A 19,157-nucleotide genomic window follows, 5' to 3' on the forward strand; every position below is an offset into this window, starting at 1 on the left:
CAACATTTTATCTCGATAGGAAATTTTGTCAAAATTGTATTTTCATAGAAAATTCTGTCAAAATTTTATTTCTAAAGAAAATTTTGTCAATATTTGATTTTATTTTTGGTTTTAGTCCAGCTTGAGGTCATTAATGAAATACTCCAGATGTTTTTTATTTGAGTTTTATTTTATTCAAGCCAATATTTCGATTTGACATCGTCAATCTTCATCAGGGCCAGGTTTTAAATAAAACAAGAGTGAATTGCACTTTACTGTTTTATGACACCTTACATTTGATTTTTATGGGAAAATTTGTCAAACATTTATTTCTGTTGAAAATTTTGTCAAAATTTTATTTCTATAGAAAATATTTTCAATTGTTTATTTTTATAAAAACTTTTGTTAAAATTTTATTTCTATAGAATTTTTTTTCAAAATTTTATCCCTATAGAAGTTTTTGTCAACATTTTATTTCTAAAGAAAATTTTGTCAAAATTTTATTTCCATAGAAAATTTTGTCAAAATTTTATTTCTATAGAAATTTTTGTCAGATTTTTATATGTGGGTTGCATCCTTTCCGTGATATGTTGATCATAATGTTTTTATAAGCTTGTAAACAATAAAATTATGAATGAGCGATTTAGAAATCATAGCAACCTAAATTTGTTTGCCATACATATCAGTCCGCTGTAAAGAACCACAAGCAAATATTTTGATATAATACAGTGAAATGGAATGCCTCATACGTAAATTGATAAGATATAGTACGCCTAATTTTTCAGGTTCATATTTAGAAATAAAATAGTTTTTATATACTTGTGGTTTAAATATATACTGATATGACAAATGATTATACCCGCATAAATATTTCTCAGTCCAAAAAAGAAATGAGTGCAAAATAGTGCTACACACAAAAAATGAATTTCTTTTGTGGGAAACGAAATGTTAAAGCAAGAAATTTTTCGATTGTTGTTATACTAGGGTTTTTTCAGTTCTTTGGAAACTAGTGTGACAACCGGTCAAAAAAAAGCAAAAAATGTCGAAATCTAGATGAACAAGAAATTGCACATCAAATGAGTTAATCTATCTGCTTTATATTGAACTGTTTTAATAAAGTAACCGCGAAAATCTCAATGGGAAAAGCGTACATAGTACTTACCTTTAGAAAAATAAATTCCTGCGATTCTGAATATCGGAAAATGGCTAGACTGAAAAAAATATTGTCGTGAGGTAAAAGATTTCATGTTCTAGCAAAGTAGACGCATTTCTCTGATATAAAGTTTTGTTCCTTATCCAAAAGTCGATAAACTTTTCAATGGAGTTGTTTGGCCCTTAGAATTTATTGATTCGAATTAAAAATTGGTATCAAAAAATGAAAGAAAAATTTTTTGGACTAAGGTCAACTTGACTTTATTAATTCAGAAAAATTCTTTAAAATTAATGAAATTATCTTTAAATTTGTTGTCTTTTTGCATCTTGACTACAAAGCAAACAATCGTTCAACATGACATGTTTTTCAACACTTTATTTTAAAGACGTTTTTTACTTGAAACATAGCATAATTTCTACTGGAAGTCGAGTCTGATTTTGAAAATTGATAGCATATGAAGAACAAAACGAAAAATTAAAATTTGCTTCCTAGAATCAAAGCAAACCCCACATTGAAAAGAGAATCGTGTCTTAAAAGTATCCTTATTTGAATTCTCCGCTTCTTTAGCTCGGAATCAATACCAAAATCTTTGAAACGGAGCATGCGTTTTTTCAGTGTAGTTGTGATTTTCGTAAAAAAATTTATTAGCTATAATTTATTATCACTATAAAATAATTACAAGTTAAATGACAAATAAATAATTTATACTATTTAAATGTTGTGGCTTTTGGTAAAAAATATGAAAGTCCACTGGCAACTGAAATCAAACAAAATGGAAAATGCAAAAAAATAAAATATTAATCATTGGCTAAAAAATAAAATATTACACAGACAAAATGTTCACGAAAATGTTTCCAATTAAAGTCTTAATTGAGTTTTAAAAAATATTCGATTAAAAATTTACTTGATTCAAAAAAATTTCAATCACAAAAAATAATACTCGTAGTCATTTAATTTTTTAATTGACTTCCAATTAATTTTTTAATTGATGCAATGATTTCTGTGATTGAAGACATTTCAATTAAAAAATCAATTAGATCAATTCGTGATTGAATCAGAAAAAAATTGTGTGTAATCATTGGTGTTTAAAAAGAAAATTTTATTACAATTAAGCTTACGAAATTTGTCATTACCATAACGATTTTTTTTTAACTTCTTAATGCTATACGACATTGATAAATGATTATTTTAGATTTTCTTATATTACTTCTACACAGAAAGAAATTTCACGAACATGTATCCAATTAAAGTCTTAGTTGAGTTTTAAAAAATATTCAATTAAAAATTTAATTGAACTTAAAATTTTGAAAAAATTTTCTATAGAAATATAGTTTTGACAAAATTTTCTATAGAAATGAAATTTAAAAAAAAATTTTCTATAGAAATAAAAATTTAACAAAATTTTCTATAGAAATAAAATTTTGACAAAACTTTCTATAGAAATAAAATTTTTACAAAATTTTCTATACAAATAAAAATTTTGACAAAAATTTCTATAGAAATAAAATTTTAACAAAATTTTCTATAGAAATAAAATTTTAACAAAATTTTCTATAGAAATAAAATTTTGACAAAACTTTCTATAGAAATAAAATTTTTACAAAATTTTCTATACAAATAAAAATTTTAACAAAATTTTCTATAGAAATAAAATTTTAACAAAATTTTCTATAGAAATAAAATTTTCACAAAACTTTCTATAGAAATAAAATTTTGGTAGATTATTTTTGACTCGAGTGGCAACTATGATTATGAACCGATATGGACCAATTTTTGTGTGATTGGAGATCGGCTATATATAACTATAGACCGATATGGACCAATTTTGGTATGGTTGTTAGCGGCCATATACTAACATCACGTTCCAAATTTGAACCGGGCCGGATGAATTTTGCTCCTCCAAGAGGCTCCGGAGGTTAAATCTGGAGAACGGTTTATACACGCAAAGAAAAAAAACGTTTGGAAAACGTGTACCGAAAACGTTTTTCTTTTGTTAGAGTTTTTTGCATTGCTTCGAAAATTTTAAACTTTTATCACCAAAAAAATTCGTTTGTTATAAAATTTTTATTTTTTCAATAAAAAAAGTTATTTTTGAAATAACAACACAGTCCATTTCGTTTATATCAAACACTGTTCTTTTCTGACTTTAGGTCTTTAATAAGACGCATTTTACAGTTCAAAATTTAATATAGTACAATGTAATGTTGAACATTTTTTCGGAATCTTCCGAATATATCTGTAATATATGTAAAAAAACAAAAGCAAAAAAAAAAAAACTTTGGCCGAAGCAGAGATCGAACCCACGACCCTTGGCATGAGAGTCGGAGGTAGCTACCACTGCTCCACGGTGCCAAACTAAATGTTTGTTTCTGTTAAATAAACTTTGTTTATTCGGTTCGTGGGCGCCGCAAGCTATGCTATATAAATATAACTTATATGGATATTTATCTATTGATGACCATACAGGTACATAGCTCAGTGGTTAGTGTGTTGGCTTACAATGTGCATGGTCCGCGGTTCGATTCTCCGTCCAGACGAAAGGTAAAAAAAATTTTAAAAATTTATAAAATCGTATAATTTCTTCTACATTGTTGGTATTACAGGAAAAGGTGTTAAGAACTAAAAATCCTCGTGGATGTGAGAAAGATGTGAGGGACAATGCAATTAGCAAGAAAATAATGTTTTTTTTTTGAGTTAGTATTTATGAAATTGTTTTTACATCCTGGAAAAGAATAAACGTTTATCACAAAAAGTATATACTTTTCTTCCAAATACACTTCCTTACAGCGAAAAGCAAATGAGAAACGAACTTTGTTTGTCTAAAATTTCGTTTGGGAGGAAAGAATTATTTTTTTGCGTGTATGGGGGCTATATATAATTTTGGACCGATATGGACCAATTCGGGCACGGTTGTTAGAGACCATATACTAAAACCAATGTCCAAATTTCAACCGGATAGGATGAAATTTGCTTCTATTATAGGCTCCACAAGCCAAATCAGGAGATCGGTTTATAAGGGGGCTATATATAAATGTGAACTGATGTGGACCAATTTTTGCATGGATGTTAGAGACCATATACTAACACCACGTTGCACATTTGAACCGGATCGGATGAATTTTGCTCCTCCAAGAGGCTCCGGAAGTCTAATCTGGAGAACGGTTTATATGGGCGCTATATATATAATTATTGACCGATATGGACCAATTCTGGCACGGTTGATAGGGACCATATACTAACACCATGTTCCAAATTTCAACCGGATCGGATGAAATTTGCTTCTCTTAGAGCCTCCGCAAGCCAAATCTGGGATCGGTTTGTTTAGGGGCTATCATATATATAATTATGAACCAATGTGTACCAATTTATGCATGGTTGTTAGAGACCATATACCGACATCATGTACCAAATTTCAGTCCGATCGGATGAAATTTGCTTCTCTTTGAGGCTCCACAAGCCAAATCTGGGGATCGGTTTATATGGGGGCTGTATATAATTGTAAACCGATGTGGACCAATTTTTGCATGGTTATTAGAGACCATATACTTAAATCAGGTACCAAATTTCAGCCGGATCGGATGAAATTTACTTCTCTTTGAGGCTCCGTAAGCCAAATCTGGGGATCGGTTTATATGTTATGGGGGCTATATAATTATAGACCGATGTGGACCAATTTTGGTTGTTAGAGAACATATACCAACATCATGTACAAAATTTCAGCAACATCGCATGAAATTTGCTTCTCTTTGAGGCTTCGCAAGTCAAATCTGGGGTTCGGTTTATATGGGGGCTATATGGGAGCCACCGTGTGCAATGGTTAGCATGCCCGCCTTGCATACCCAAGGTCGTGGGTTCGATTCCTGCTTCGACCGAACACCAAAAAGTTTTTCAGCGGTGGATTATCCCACCTCAGTAATGCTGGTGACATTTCTGAGGGTTTCAAAGCTTCTCTAAGTGGTTTCATTGCAATGTGGAACGCCGTTCGGACTCGGCTATAAAAAGGAGGTCCCTTGTCATTGAGCTTAACATGGAATCGGGCAGCACTCAGTGATAAGAGAGAAGTTCACCAATGTGGTATCACAATGGACTGAATAGTATAAGTGAGCCTGATACATCGGGCTGCCACCTAACCTAACCTACCCTATGGGGGCTATATATAATTATGGACCAATGTGGACCAATTTTTGCATGGTTGTTAGAGACCATATACCAACTCAATGGATATGGCCCATTTTCAATACCATCCGACCTACATCAATAACAACGACTTGTGCCAAGTTTCAAGTCGATAGCTTGTTTCGTTCGGAAGTTAGCGTGATTTCAACAGACGGACGGACGGACGGACGGATATGCTTAGATCGACTCAGAATTTCACCACGACCCAGAATATATATACTTTATGGGGTCGTAGAGCAATATTTCGATGTGTTACAAACGGAATGACAAAGTTAACCCCCATCCAATGGTGGAGGGTATAAAAATAATAGTATCAATTAATTTTAAATTGAATTTCAATTAATTTTTTGATTGATACTATTATTTATGTGCTTGAAGACATATCAATTAAAAAATTAATTGGATCAATTAATTTCGTGATTGAATCAGAAATTTTTTTTTGTATGCAGACAAAAATTTCAGCAAATTTTTATACCCTGCGCCACACTGTGGAACAGGGTATTATAAGTTAGTGCATATGTTTGCAACACCCAGAAGGAGACGAGATAGACACATGGTGTCTTTGGCAAAAATGCTCAGGGTGGGCTCCTGAGTCGATATAGCCATGTCCGTGAGCACATTTTTGTAATCAAAGTCTAGGTCCCAGTTTTAGTCCAATCGACTTCAAATTTGGCACAAGTATGTGTTTCGGCTCAGAATAGAACTCTATTGATTTTGGAAGAAATCGGTTCAGATTTAGATATAGCTCCCATATATATATTTCGCCCGATATGAACTTATATGGCCCCAGAAGCCAGAGTTTTACCCTAATTTGCTCAAAATTTTGCACAAGAAGAACAATTAGTACTATAGTCAAGTGTGCCAAATTTTATTTAAATCGGTTCAGATTTAGGTTTAGATATAGCTCCCATATATATCTTTCGCCCGATATGGACTAATACGGTCCCAGAAGCCAGAGTTATACCCCAATTTGGTTGAAATTTTACACAAGGAGTAGAATTGGCATTGTAGCTATGCGTGCCAAATTTGGTTGAAATCAGTTCAGATTTAGATATAGCTCCAATATATAGCTTTCGGTCGATTTACACTCATATGACCACAGAGGCCAATTTTTTGCTCCGATTTAGTTGAAATTTTGCACAGGGAGTAGAATTAGCATTGTGCCATTTGGTTGAAATCGGTTCAGATTTAGATATATCTCCCATATATATGTTTTTCTGATTTCGAAAAAAAATGATCAAAATACAAACATTTTCCTTGTAAAATCGCCACTGCTTATTCGAAAAGTTGTAAAAATGGCTCTAATTTTCCTAAACTTCTAATCCATATATATCGAGCGATATATCATAAATAAACTTTTGCGAAGTTTCCTTAAAATTGCCTCAGATTTAAATGTTTCCCATATTTTTCCACCCTAGTGCATTAGCTGACTTAAATTTTGAGTCTATAGATCTTGTAGAAGTCTATCAAATTCTGTCCAGATCGAGTGATATTTAAATGTATGTATTTGGGACAAACCTTTATATATAGCCCCCAACACATTTCACCGATGTGATATGGTATCGAAAATTTAGATCTAAAGTGGTGCAGGGTATAATATAGTCGGCCCCGCCCGACTTTAGACTTTCCTTACTTGTTTCTAATTAAAGGTGAGTATTAAGTTCGAGTTAGCCGCTAATATTGCATTTTTTCACTGTTACTTTTCTTTAATAATTCACTTTAAAGAAAACTTTTTAAATTTTTGCTTTGAATGATTCCCCATCAGATTATAAACAAATTTGCCCAAAACAGTTGTAATTTTATTCAGCTTCTACAGATTTATTTTTGATTTTAGCGGCTAAACTCGAACTTAATACCCACCTTTAAATCTTAGTAGAGTTTTAAAAAAATATTCAATTAAAACTTTAATTGATTCCACACATTTTTTAATTGAAACAAAAATCAATCACACAAATTAATAGTGTCAACTAATTTTTTAATTGAATTGCAATGACTTTTTTAATTGGATCAATTAATTTTTTAATTGATACTATCATTTCTGTGATTGAAGACATTTCAATTAAAAATTAATTGGATCAATTAATTTCGTGATTGAATCAGAAAAATATTTTTTATGTGTATAACGGCTTTAAAGCCTGTTCTAGGTGTTTCATTAGGGAAAAGATATTAATCTTTTCATTATTTTATAAAAAAAAAAATAATAACAATAACATTCAAGTTTCATTGCATTTCTAAAATTGTTTCGTTGGCTCCATTGTAATGAAAATTTTCGTTTCGAAACTTTTTCTATCAATATATTTCACTTACATATCAATACAGAGCCCACCATTATGAAAGGTGGAATACATCCGATTTCCACCAGGATAGGAAATAATAAATTTCCCGTTAAAGCACCCAAACGTCCAAACATCATTGCCATGGCTACAATCATAGTCCTATAAAGAGGTATTTATAAAAATAAAATATTTTTTTCATATTATCTTATTTTAATACCCTTACCTTAAAGTTGTAGGAAATGAAGCAATTACCATACCCAACAATGAAGAGGTTGATATTAGACTCACATTGATGAAAAGTGTTGATAGAATTAATGTGGATAGACCACTATTGGACCAATAAAGACTCAAACCCAAACATCCAGATATAAATAAACCATAAGCTAAAAATATATTGAGAATATAAATAAATATATTTGTAAATATTGGACAAATTGATTTTATGCTTACTTAAAAGACGCTTATTGCCCAAAGCACGTACAATGAAATCGGCAAAACAGAATCCTATTAAGCCCGTTAGTGATACAATGATATTGTTGAAATATGTATCAACTGATACATTTAGGTGCTGTGGATTGAAATGATATAAAAATAAAAACAAATTAAGCAAAATCCTTTAATACAATATTCTAAGGATTAATTAATAGCTACGTTTTTTTCGTACCAATGTCGAATTTTCCAAAATTTAAAAATGTCCTGCTAACATTTATTGAATTTGACGATACTTCTTGGTATCTAAAGTTCATCGCAAAAGCGTCGTCACTATTAAAAAGTTGTATCACAACAAATTACTAAATTAAATGGCTGTTGGAGTATCTGTGCTATGCATATATTTTAAAACAATTAAGAGTATTCAATAATTTATGGACCTAAAGTACATCTAGATTTCGAATTTCAGGAAAATCGGATCAAAATTGCAGTGTCAAGAAGCCCAAGAAGGCAAATGGCAAGCCCGGTCTATATGCAGGCTATACTGAAACATGGACCGATACTCACTATATTTGGCACACCATATTTGTGGACCTAAAATACATCTTGATTTTGAATTTCAGACAAATTGGATATAAATTGGGGTGCATAGCCACCCCAGAAATCAAATCGGAAGATCAGGATGGACCGATACACACCATATTAGGCCCAACTATTTGTTGACCTAAAATTCTTCCATATTTTCAATTTCAAGAAAATTGTATAAAAACTGCTGTGTCTAGAAACATAAGAAGCCAAGTCGGGAGATCGGTCTATATGGGGGTTGAAGCAAAATATGGACCGATACACAACATATTAGGCACACCTATTTGTGGATCTAAAGTCCTTCTAGATTTCGAATTTCAAACAAATCTAATAAAAACGGCAGTGTCTAGAAGCCACGGTTGCCACAGTTGGTAGAATTCTACCGAAAATGGTAGATTTTTTTACTGTTTGGTCCATTGGTAGAATTCTTGATATTTTGGTAGATTTTGCAAAATATTCCTCTCCAGCTAAGAGGTTCATTTAATGTTTCTATAGAAATAAGATTTTGACAAAATTTTCTATAGAAGTAGGTTAGGTTAGGTTAGGTGGCAGCCCGATGTATCAGGCTCACTTAGACTATTCAGTCCATTGTGATAGCACATTGGTGAACTTCTCTCTTATCACTGAGTGCTGCCCGATTCCATGTTAAGCTCATTGACAAGGGACCTCCTTTTTATAGCCGAGTCCGAACTTAGAGAAGCTTTGAAACCCTCAGAAATGTCACCAGCATTACTGAGGTGGGATAATCCACCGCTGAAGCAGGAATCGAACTCACGACCTTGTGTATGTAAGGCGGGCATGCTAACCATCGCTACCCTAAACTAAAATTTAGACAAAACATTCTATGGAAATAAAGTGTTGACAAAAATTTCTACAGAAATAAAATGTTGCAAACATTTTCTATAAAAATAAAATGTTGATAAAATTTTCAATATATTTCTATAGAAGTAAAATATTGACAAAATTTTCTATAGAAATACAATTTTGCAAAAATTTTCTATAAAAAGAATATGTTGCAAATATTTTCTATAGAAATAAAATTTTGCAAAAATTTCCTTTAGAAATAAAATTTTGCAAACATTTTCTATAGAAAAAAATTTGCAAAAATTTTCTATAGGAATTAAATTTTGCATAAATTTTCTATAGAAATAAAATTTTGCAAACATTTTCTATAAAAATAAAATTTTGCAAAAATTTTCTATAAAAATAAAATGTTGCAAACATTTTCTACAGAAATAAATTTTTACAAAAATTTCCTTTAGAAATAAAATTTTGCAAACATTTTCTATAGAAATAAAATTTTGCAAACATTTTCTATAGAAATAATATTTTGCATTAATTTTCTATAGGAATAAAATTTTGCAAAAAATTTCTATAAAATAAAATTTTGCTAAAATTTTCTTTAGAATTAAAATTTTGCAAAAATTTTCTATAGAAATAAAATTTTGACAAATTTTCTATAGAAATAAAATTTTGCTTAAATTTTCTATAGAAATAAAATTTTGCAAAATTTTCTATAAAAATAAAATGTTGCAAACATTTTCTACAGAAATAAAATTTTGCAAAAATTTTCTTTAGAAATAAAATATTGCAAAAATTTCCTTTAGAAATGAAATTTTGCATAAATTTTCTATAGGAATAACATTTTGACAAAAATTTTCTATGGAAATAAAGTGTTGACAAAAATTTCTACAGAAATAAAAACACTTTCTATAAAAATAAAATTTTGACAAAATTTTCTATAGAAATAAAATTTTGCCAAAATTTTCTATAAAAATACAATTTTGCAAAAATTTTCTATAAAAAAAATATGTTGCAAATATGCTTTAGAAATAAAATTTTGCAAACATTTGCTATAGAAAAAAAAATTGCAAAAATTTTCTATAGAAATATGATTTTGCATACGTTTTCTATACTAATAAAAGTTTGCAAAATTTTTCTATAAAAATAACATTTTGCAAAAATTTTCTATAAAATAAAATTTTGCTAAAATTTTCTTTAGAATTAAAATTTTGCAAAAATTTTCTATAGAAATAAAATTTTGAAAAATTTTCTATAGGAATAAAATTTTGCATAAATTTTCTATAAAAAAAATGTTGCAAAAAATTTCTATAAAAATAAAATGTTGAAAACTTTTTAGAAGTAAAATTTTGAAAAATTTTCTACAGAAATAAAATTTTGCAAATATTTCCTTTAGAAAAAAAATCTTGTAAACATTTTCTATAGAAATAAAATTTTGCAAAATTTTTCTATAGAACACATCGCATAATGCGGTGTGTAGAAGCCCAAGAATTCAAATCGGGAGATCGTGTTGCAAATATTTTCTATAGAAATAAAATTTTGCAAAAATTTCCTTTAGAAATAAAATTTTGCAAACATTTTCTATAGAAAAAAATTTGCAAAAATTTTCTATAGAAATTAAATTTCGCATAAATTTTCTATGGAAATAAAATTTTGCAAACATTTTCTATAAAAATAAAATTTTGCAAAAATTTTCTATAAAAATAAAATGTTGCAAACATTTTCTACAGAAATAAATTTTTACAAAATTTTCCTTTAGAAATAAAATTTTGCAAACATTTTCTATAGAAATAAAATTTTGCAAACATTTTCTATAGAAATAATATTTTGCATTAATTTTCTATAGGAATAAAATTTTGCAAAAATTTTCTATAAAATAAAATTTTGCTAAAATTTTCTTTAGAATTAAAATTTTGCAAAAATTTTCTATAGAAATAAAATTTTGACAAATTTTCTATAGAAATAAAATTTTGCATAAATTTTCTATAGAAATAAAATTTTGCAAAAATTTTCTATAAAAATAAAATGTTGCAAACATTTTCTATAGAAATAAAATTTTGCAAAAATTTTCTTTAGAAATAAAATATTGCAAAAATTTCCTTTAGAAATGAAATTTTGCATAAATTTTCTATAGGAATAACATTTTGACAAAATTTTCTATGGAAATAAAGTGTTGACAAAAATTTCTACAGAAATAAAAACACTTTCTATAAAAATAAAATTTTGACAAAATTTTCTATAGAAATAAAATTTTGCCAAAATTTTCTATAGAAATAAAATTTTCAATATATTTCTATAGAAATAAAATTTTGACAAAATTTTCTATAAAAATACAATTTTGCAAAAATTTTCTATAAAAAAAATATGTTGCAAATATCCTTTAGAAATAAAATTTTGCAAACATTTTCTATAGAAAAAAAAATTGCAAAAATTTTCTATAGAAATATGATTGTGCATAAATTTTCTATACTAATAAAATTTTGCAAAAATTTTCTATAAAAATAAAATTTTGCAAAAATTTTCTATAAAATAAAATTTTGCTAAAATTTTCTTTAGAATTAAAATTTTCTATAGAAATAAAATTTTGAAAAATTTTCTATAGAAATAAAATTTTGCATAAATTTTCTATAAAAAAAAAAATGTTGCAAAAAATTTCTATAAAAATAAAATGTTGCAAACTTTTAAGAAGTAAAATTTTGAAAAATTTTCTACAGAAATAAAATTTTGCAAAAATTTCCTTTAGAAATAAAATTTTGCAAACATTTTCTATAGAAATAAAATTTTGCAAAATTTTTCTATAGAACACATCGCATAATGCGGTGTGTAGAAGCCTAAGAATTCAAATCGGGAGATCGCCCTATATGGGGGCTAAAATAAAGCATAGATCGATAGACTCCATATAATAGATTTTCGATTTAAGCAAATTGAATAAAAATTTCGGTGTGTATAAGCCTCAAATCGGGAGATAGATGGACCGATATATGATATATCCCATCTTCGAACTTCACTTGCGTGCAGACAAAGGCCTAATCTATGACAAATTTCAGGACGTTATCGCCATTGTTGGAGGCTGTAGCGTGATTACAATAGACTAACAGACGTTTAAGGTTCTGCTGTCTTTCGAATTTCCCCCTGATCAAGAATATATATGGGGGAATATATTATACCACCATCACCATACTATAATGGTTGGTACCTCCACAAAAAAAACCCAATGAAATTTTTCGATTTAACTTTATTTTAGTTCATAAAATTTCTTGATTTTAGTTAAATTTTGCCAGATGTCAGAACATTCTTCATATTTTAATTATTTTTTGCATATTTTAATCATTTTTATTTTATTAAATTTTGAAATTTTACTAAATTTGAAAATAGTTCATATTTTTCTAATGGTTGGTACCCTCAGAAAAAACCCCAATGAAATTTTTCGATTTAACTTTATTTTAGTTCATGAAAATTTCATGATTTTAGTTAAATTTAACCAAATGTCAGAACATTCTTCTTATTATACCCTCCACCATAGGATGGGGGGTATATTAACTTTGTCATTCCGTTTGTAACACATCGAAATATTGCTCTAAGACCCCATAAAGTGTATATATTTTGGGTCGTGGTGAATTTCTGAGTCGATCTAAGCGTGTCCGTCCGTCCGTCTGTTGAAATCACGCTAACTTCCGAACGAAACAAGCTATCGGCTTGAAACTTGGCACAAGTAGTAGTTATTGATGTAGGTCGGATGGTATTGCAAATGGACCACTTTTACGTATAGCCCCCATATAAATCGACGCTCAGATTTGGCTTGCGGAGCCTCTTAGAGGAGCAAAATTCATCCGATCCGGTTGAAATTTGGTACATGGTGTTAATACATAGTCTCTCACAACCATGTAAAAATTGGTCCACATCGGTCCATAATTATATATAGCCCCCATATAAACCGATCCCCAGATTTGGCTTGGGGAGCCTCTAAGAGAAGCAAATTTCATCCAATCCGGCTGAATATAAACCGATCCCCAGATTTGACCTCCGGAGCCTCATGGCTGAGCAAATATCATCCGATTCGGTTGAAATTTGGTACGTGGTGTTAGTATATGGTCTCTAACAACCATGCAAAAATTGGTCCATGACAGTCTTAATTATAGAAAATTTTGTCAAAATTTTATTACTATAGAAAATTTTGTCAAAATTTTATTGCTATAGAAAAAGTTTTGTCAAAATTTTATTTCTATAGATAATTTTGTCAACATATTATTTGTTTAGAAAAATTTGTCAAATTTGTATTTCTATAGAAAAAGTTGTCAAAATTGTATTTCTATAGAAAATTTTGTCAAAAAATTTTTTTTTCTATACAAAATTTTGTCAAAATTTTATTGCTATAGAAATATTTGTCAAAATTTTATTTCTATAGAAAATTTTGTGAAAATTTTATTGCTATAGAAAATTTTGTCAAAATTTTATTTCCATGGAAAATTTTGTCTAAATTTTATTTCTATAGAAAATTTTATCAACATTTTATTTCTATAGAAAATTTTGTAAAAATTTTCTTTCTATAGAAAATTTTGTTAAAATTTTATTTCTATAGAAAATTTTGTCAACATTTTATTTCTTTAGAAAAATTTGTCAAAATTGTATTTCTATAGAAAAAGTTGTCAAAATTGTATTTCTATAGAAAAAGTTGTCAAAATTTTTTCAAAATTTTATTTCTATAGAAATTTTTTCAAAATTTTATTTCTATAGAAAAATTTGTCAAAATTTTATTTCTATAGAAAATTTTGTCAATTTTTTATTTCTATAGAAAATTTTGACAACATTTTATTTCTATAGAAAATTTTGTCAAAATTTTATTTCTATAGAAAATTTTGCCAAAATTTTATTGCTATAGAAAAAGTTTTGTCAAAATTTTATTACTATAGAAAATTTTGTCAAAATTTTATTGCTATAGAAAAAGTTTTGTCAAAATTTTATTACTATACAAAATTTTGTCACGATTTTATTGCTATTGAAAAATTTGTCAAAATTTTATTTCTATAGAAAATTTTGTGAAAATTTTATTGTTTTAGAAAATTTTGTCAAAATTTTATTTCTATAGAAAATTTTGTCAACATTTTATTTCTATAGAAAATTTTGTCAAATTTTTATTTCTATAGAAAATTTTGTCAAAATTTTATTTCTATAGAAAATTTTGTCAAAATTTTATTTCTATAGAAAATTTTGTCAAAATTTTATTTCTATAGAAAATTTTGTCAAAATTTTATTTCTATAGAAAATTTTGTCAAAATTTTATTTCTATAGAAAATGTTGTCAAAATTTTATTTCTATAGAAAATTTTGTCAAAATTTTATTTCTATAGGAAATTTTGTCAAAATGTTATTTCTATAGGAAATTTTGTCAAAATTTTATTGCTATAGAAAAAGTTTTGTCAAAATTTTATTACTATACAAAATTTTGTCACGATTTTATTGCTATTGAAAAATTTGTCAAAATTTTATTTCTATAGAAAATTTTGTGAAAATTTTATTGCTATAGAAAATTTTGTCAAAATTTTATTTCTATAGAAAATTTTATCAAAATTTTCTAAATTAATTATACAAAATTTTGTCAAAATTTTATTTCTATAGAAAATTTTGTCAAAATTTTATTTCTATAGAAAATGTTGTCAAAATTTTTTTCTATAGAAAATTTTGTCAAACTGAATTATTTACGTATTTAATCGGCTTTCTTTGTTCAATATATACCCCGTATGGACTAACCTACAATTGAGAAGACGGTGTTAAGAAGTTTTAAGATACCTTGCCATCGGCAAGTTTTACCACAACCCAAGTAATTCGATTGTGGATGACAGTCTTTACTACAAGTTTCTATGCTATCCATAGTGGAGGGTACAGAAGATTGATTTAATTATTTTTTTGCATATTTTAATCATTTTTATTTTATTAAATATTGAAATTTTACTAAATTGGAAAATAGTTCATATTTTTCTAAAATTCTAATATGGGTTAAGTTTATTTAAATTGAATTCTTAAGTTTGTCATATGAGTAAATTTTTCTTAAATCCGTCCGTTTTCAACTTTGTCCGTTTTGAACTTTATCTAGAGCTAAAAACATTTGAACAATTTTAAACAGCAATTTTTTCCTTTCAAATATGAACTATTCATAAACAACAGAAAAAATGTATTATTTTTAATGAATGTTCTTCAATTTTACAAAAAAAAAAAACGTATTTGTATTATGTTGTAATAACTAAAATATTTTAGCTAAAATTTTCAAAAAAAAATACTGTTTCTTTCATGGTGGTCTCATTTTCTTGTGCGTATATTATAAAAATTTCCCTGAACTAAAATAGTGCTGAATTTGAATTTGGTGTCTTGAAGGGCTCACTTTTTTGAGTGTAATTCCCTCATAGTTAATGAGTTCCATTTCCGTAAAGACGATTGTTCATACAATAATATATAATATGGAACCATAGTATAATTTTGTTAATTACCGGCAGCTGACTTCCTTCCGAGCTGGGGGAGTGTTCATAGCTACACCAAGAAAATAATCGACGTAATATGGAATCATATGCAAATTAAATATATTAGAATAAATGTGTTTATTTATTTTTTTTTTATATCACTATCACATTTTTAAAATTAAACTAATCTTAAAAATTAAAAATATTATGTATTTTTCATATATGTATGTTGTACATTTTACACATCAGGTACTTTGGTTCCTATTTGAAATCGATCTTTTTGGGTAAAACGCAGGATAACGCACTAGCAACTGTATATTACAAAAAGAGAAAATATATAAGATTATTTGAAATTAATATAGATTTGTATAAATGCTGATGAATCTAAAAAATAAAACGTATTTATACTTACATATCAAAACCGCTCCTACCATTATAAATGGAGGAACACAGCCGATTTCCACTAAAACGGGAAACATTAAATTACCCGCCAAAGCTCCCAGACGACCCAACATCATTGCAATTGCAACTATCATAGTTCTATAATCATAAAAGAGTTCTTGATTTCTCCTATCATCTATCGATTTTCGTATAACTTACCTCATAGATGTGGGAAATAATGCTACAACCATTCCCAACAATGATGAAGTTGATATACTGCATACGGTAATAAATACTGAGGATAATATCAGAGTTGACCGACCACTTGTAGACCAATACAAACTGAAACCCAAACATCCTGATAGTAGAAGACCATATGCTATAGGAAATAACATTAATAAACTATATGTGAGAATAATAACTTATAAATCCATTTTAAATTAAGATATTTACTTAGTAGACGATTATTACCCAAGGCCCGAATTATTAAACCAGCAAAACAGTAACCCACCAAACTTGATGTGGCCACAATGATGTTATTCAAATACATATCAACTGATATATTTCGACTCTGAAAGAATATTTGAAATAAAATAAAGACAATTGTGATGAATTTAATCAATTATGTATATACATACATGTCCTTCAGGGAATTTTGACAGTGATTCGAAACCAATTAGTTTTTGTGAAGGATAGTGTTTGTTTTAATATCATCACAAATATCAAATAACTTGTTTTTCGTCAATTTTCCAAATTAATTAAAAAATAAAAACTGCCATTCTATTTACAATTATACAGATACATATATAGGAATATTTTGTGGGGAATGTACCAACATTTGTAGAAAATTTTACCAAACAACTAGCAAACAAAAAAATGCTATTTTACAAAATTTTATTTCCATAGAAAATTTTGTCAAAATTTTATTTCTATAGATAATTTTATCAAAATTTTATTTCTATAGATAATATTGTCAGCATTTTATTTCTATAGAAAATTTTGTCGACATACTATTTCTATTGAAAATGTAGACAATTTTTTTTATACCCTCCATCATAGGATGGGGGTATATTAACTTTGTCATTTCGTTTGTAACACATCGAAATATTGCTCTAAGACCCTATAAAGTATATATATTCTGGGTCGTGGTGAAATTCTGTGTCGATCTGAGCATGTTCGTCCGTCCGTCTGTTGAAATCACGCTAACTTCCGAACGAAACAAGCTATCGACTTGAAACTTGGCACAAGTAGTTGTTATTGATGTAGGTCGGATGGTATTGCAAATGGGCCATATCGGTCTACTTTTACGTATAGCCCCCATATAAACGGACCCCCAAATTTGGCAAATTTCATCCGATCCGGCTGAAATTTGGTACATGGTGTTAGTATATGGTCTCCGATCATCCGATCCGGCTGAAATTTGGTACATGGTGTTAGTATATGGTCTCTAATGACCATGCAAAAATTGGTCCACATCGGTCCATAATTATATATAGCCCCCATATAAACCGATCTCCAGATTTGACCTCCGGAGCCCCTTGGAAGAGCAAAATTCATCCGATTCGGTTGAAATTTGGTACGTGATGTTAGTATATGGTATCCAACAACCATGCAGGAATTGGTTCATATCAGTCCATATAAACCGATCCCCAGATTTGACCTCCGGTGCCTTTTGGAGAAGCAAAATTCATCAGATCTGGTTGAAATTTGGTACGTGGTAGTAGTATATGCTATTTAACAATCATGCCAAAAGTGGTCCATATCAGTCCATAATCATATATAGCCCCCATATAAACCGATTCCGAGATTTGGTTTTGGAGCCTCTTGGAGGAGCAAATTTCATCCGAGTGAGTTGAAATTTGGTACATTGTGCTAGTATATGTCCGCTAAAATCTTGCCTAACTAGATCCATATCGCTCTATAGTTATACATAGCCCTCATATAAATCGATCCCCAATCACACAAAAATTGTTCCATATCAAGTTCATAATTCTATATTTACCGCTTTTCTTGAAATTTCTTTGCTATAAACCTCACAGAGCCCGAGGCCTCTCGACTTATTTTTATACCCTCCACCATAGGATGGGGGGTATATTAACTTTGTCATTCCGTTTGTAACACATCGAAATATTGCTCTAAGACCCCATAAAGTATATATATTCTGGGTCGTGGTGAAATTCTGAGTCGATCCGAGCATGTCCGTCCGTCTGTTGAAATCACGCTAACTTCCGAACGAAACAAGCTTTCGACTTGAAACTTGGCACAAGTGGGTGTTATTGATGTAGGTCGGATGGTATTGCAAATGGGCCATATCGGTCCACTTTTACGTATAGCCCCCATATAAACGGACCCCCAAATTTGGCTTGCGAGGCCTCTAAGAGAAGCAATTTTCATCCGATCCGGCTGAAATTTGGTACATGGTGTTAGTATATGGTCTCTAACAACCATGCAAAAAGTGGTCCACATCGGTCCATAATTATATATAGCCCCCATATAAACCGATCCCCCGATTTGGAGTGCGAGGCCTCTAAGAGAAGCAAATTTCACCCGATCCGGCTGAAATTTGGTACATGGTGTTAGTATATGGTCTCTAACAACCTTGCAAAAATTGGTCCACATCGGTCCATAATTATATATAGCCCACATATAAACCGATCACCAGATTTGACCTCCGGAGCCTCTTGGAAGACCAAATTTCATTTGATTCAGTTGAAATTTGGTACGTGGTGTTAATATACGGCCTCAAACTCCCATGCGAAAATTGGTTGAAATCGGGCCATAATTATATATAGCCCCCATATAAACCGATCCCCAGATTTGGCCTCCGGAGCCCCTTGGAAGAGTAAAATTCAACCGATTCTGTTGAAATTTGATAGTGATGTTAGTATATGGTATCTAACAACCATGCAGGAATTGGTTCATATCA

General features: G+C 29.1%; 1 protein-coding gene across 2 annotated transcripts in view; it reads right to left on the reverse strand.

Annotated features, from left to right (window-relative positions):
* Nucleotides 1–1,766: 1,766 nt before the first annotated feature.
* The window catches only part of LOC142220469 (uncharacterized), a 61,513-nt gene continuing 44,122 nt past the window's right edge, over nt 1,767–19,157 (reverse strand). Inside the window, exons 7-10 of one of the 2 annotated variants that reach the window (XM_075289643.1) lie at nt 8,035–8,152; nt 7,808–7,967; nt 7,616–7,743; nt 1,767–1,889 (exon numbers count right to left, since the gene is read on the reverse strand). In XM_075289643.1, the coding sequence (XP_075145758.1) occupies nt 1,840–1,889; nt 7,616–7,743; nt 7,808–7,967; nt 8,035–8,152 (456 nt within the window). In that variant the 3' untranslated portion in view covers nt 1,767–1,839. Of the gene's footprint in view, nt 1,890–7,615; nt 7,744–7,807; nt 7,968–8,034; nt 8,153–15,969; nt 16,162–16,262; nt 16,391–16,450; nt 16,611–16,684; nt 16,803–19,157 lie in introns of those variants that run through there. The other variant, XM_075289642.1, reaches the window with a different exon arrangement.

This window comes from Haematobia irritans, chromosome 1, assembly GCF_050003625.1.
Source record: "Haematobia irritans isolate KBUSLIRL chromosome 1, ASM5000362v1, whole genome shotgun sequence".
Lineage (NCBI taxonomy): Eukaryota > Metazoa > Arthropoda > Insecta > Diptera > Muscidae > Haematobia > Haematobia irritans.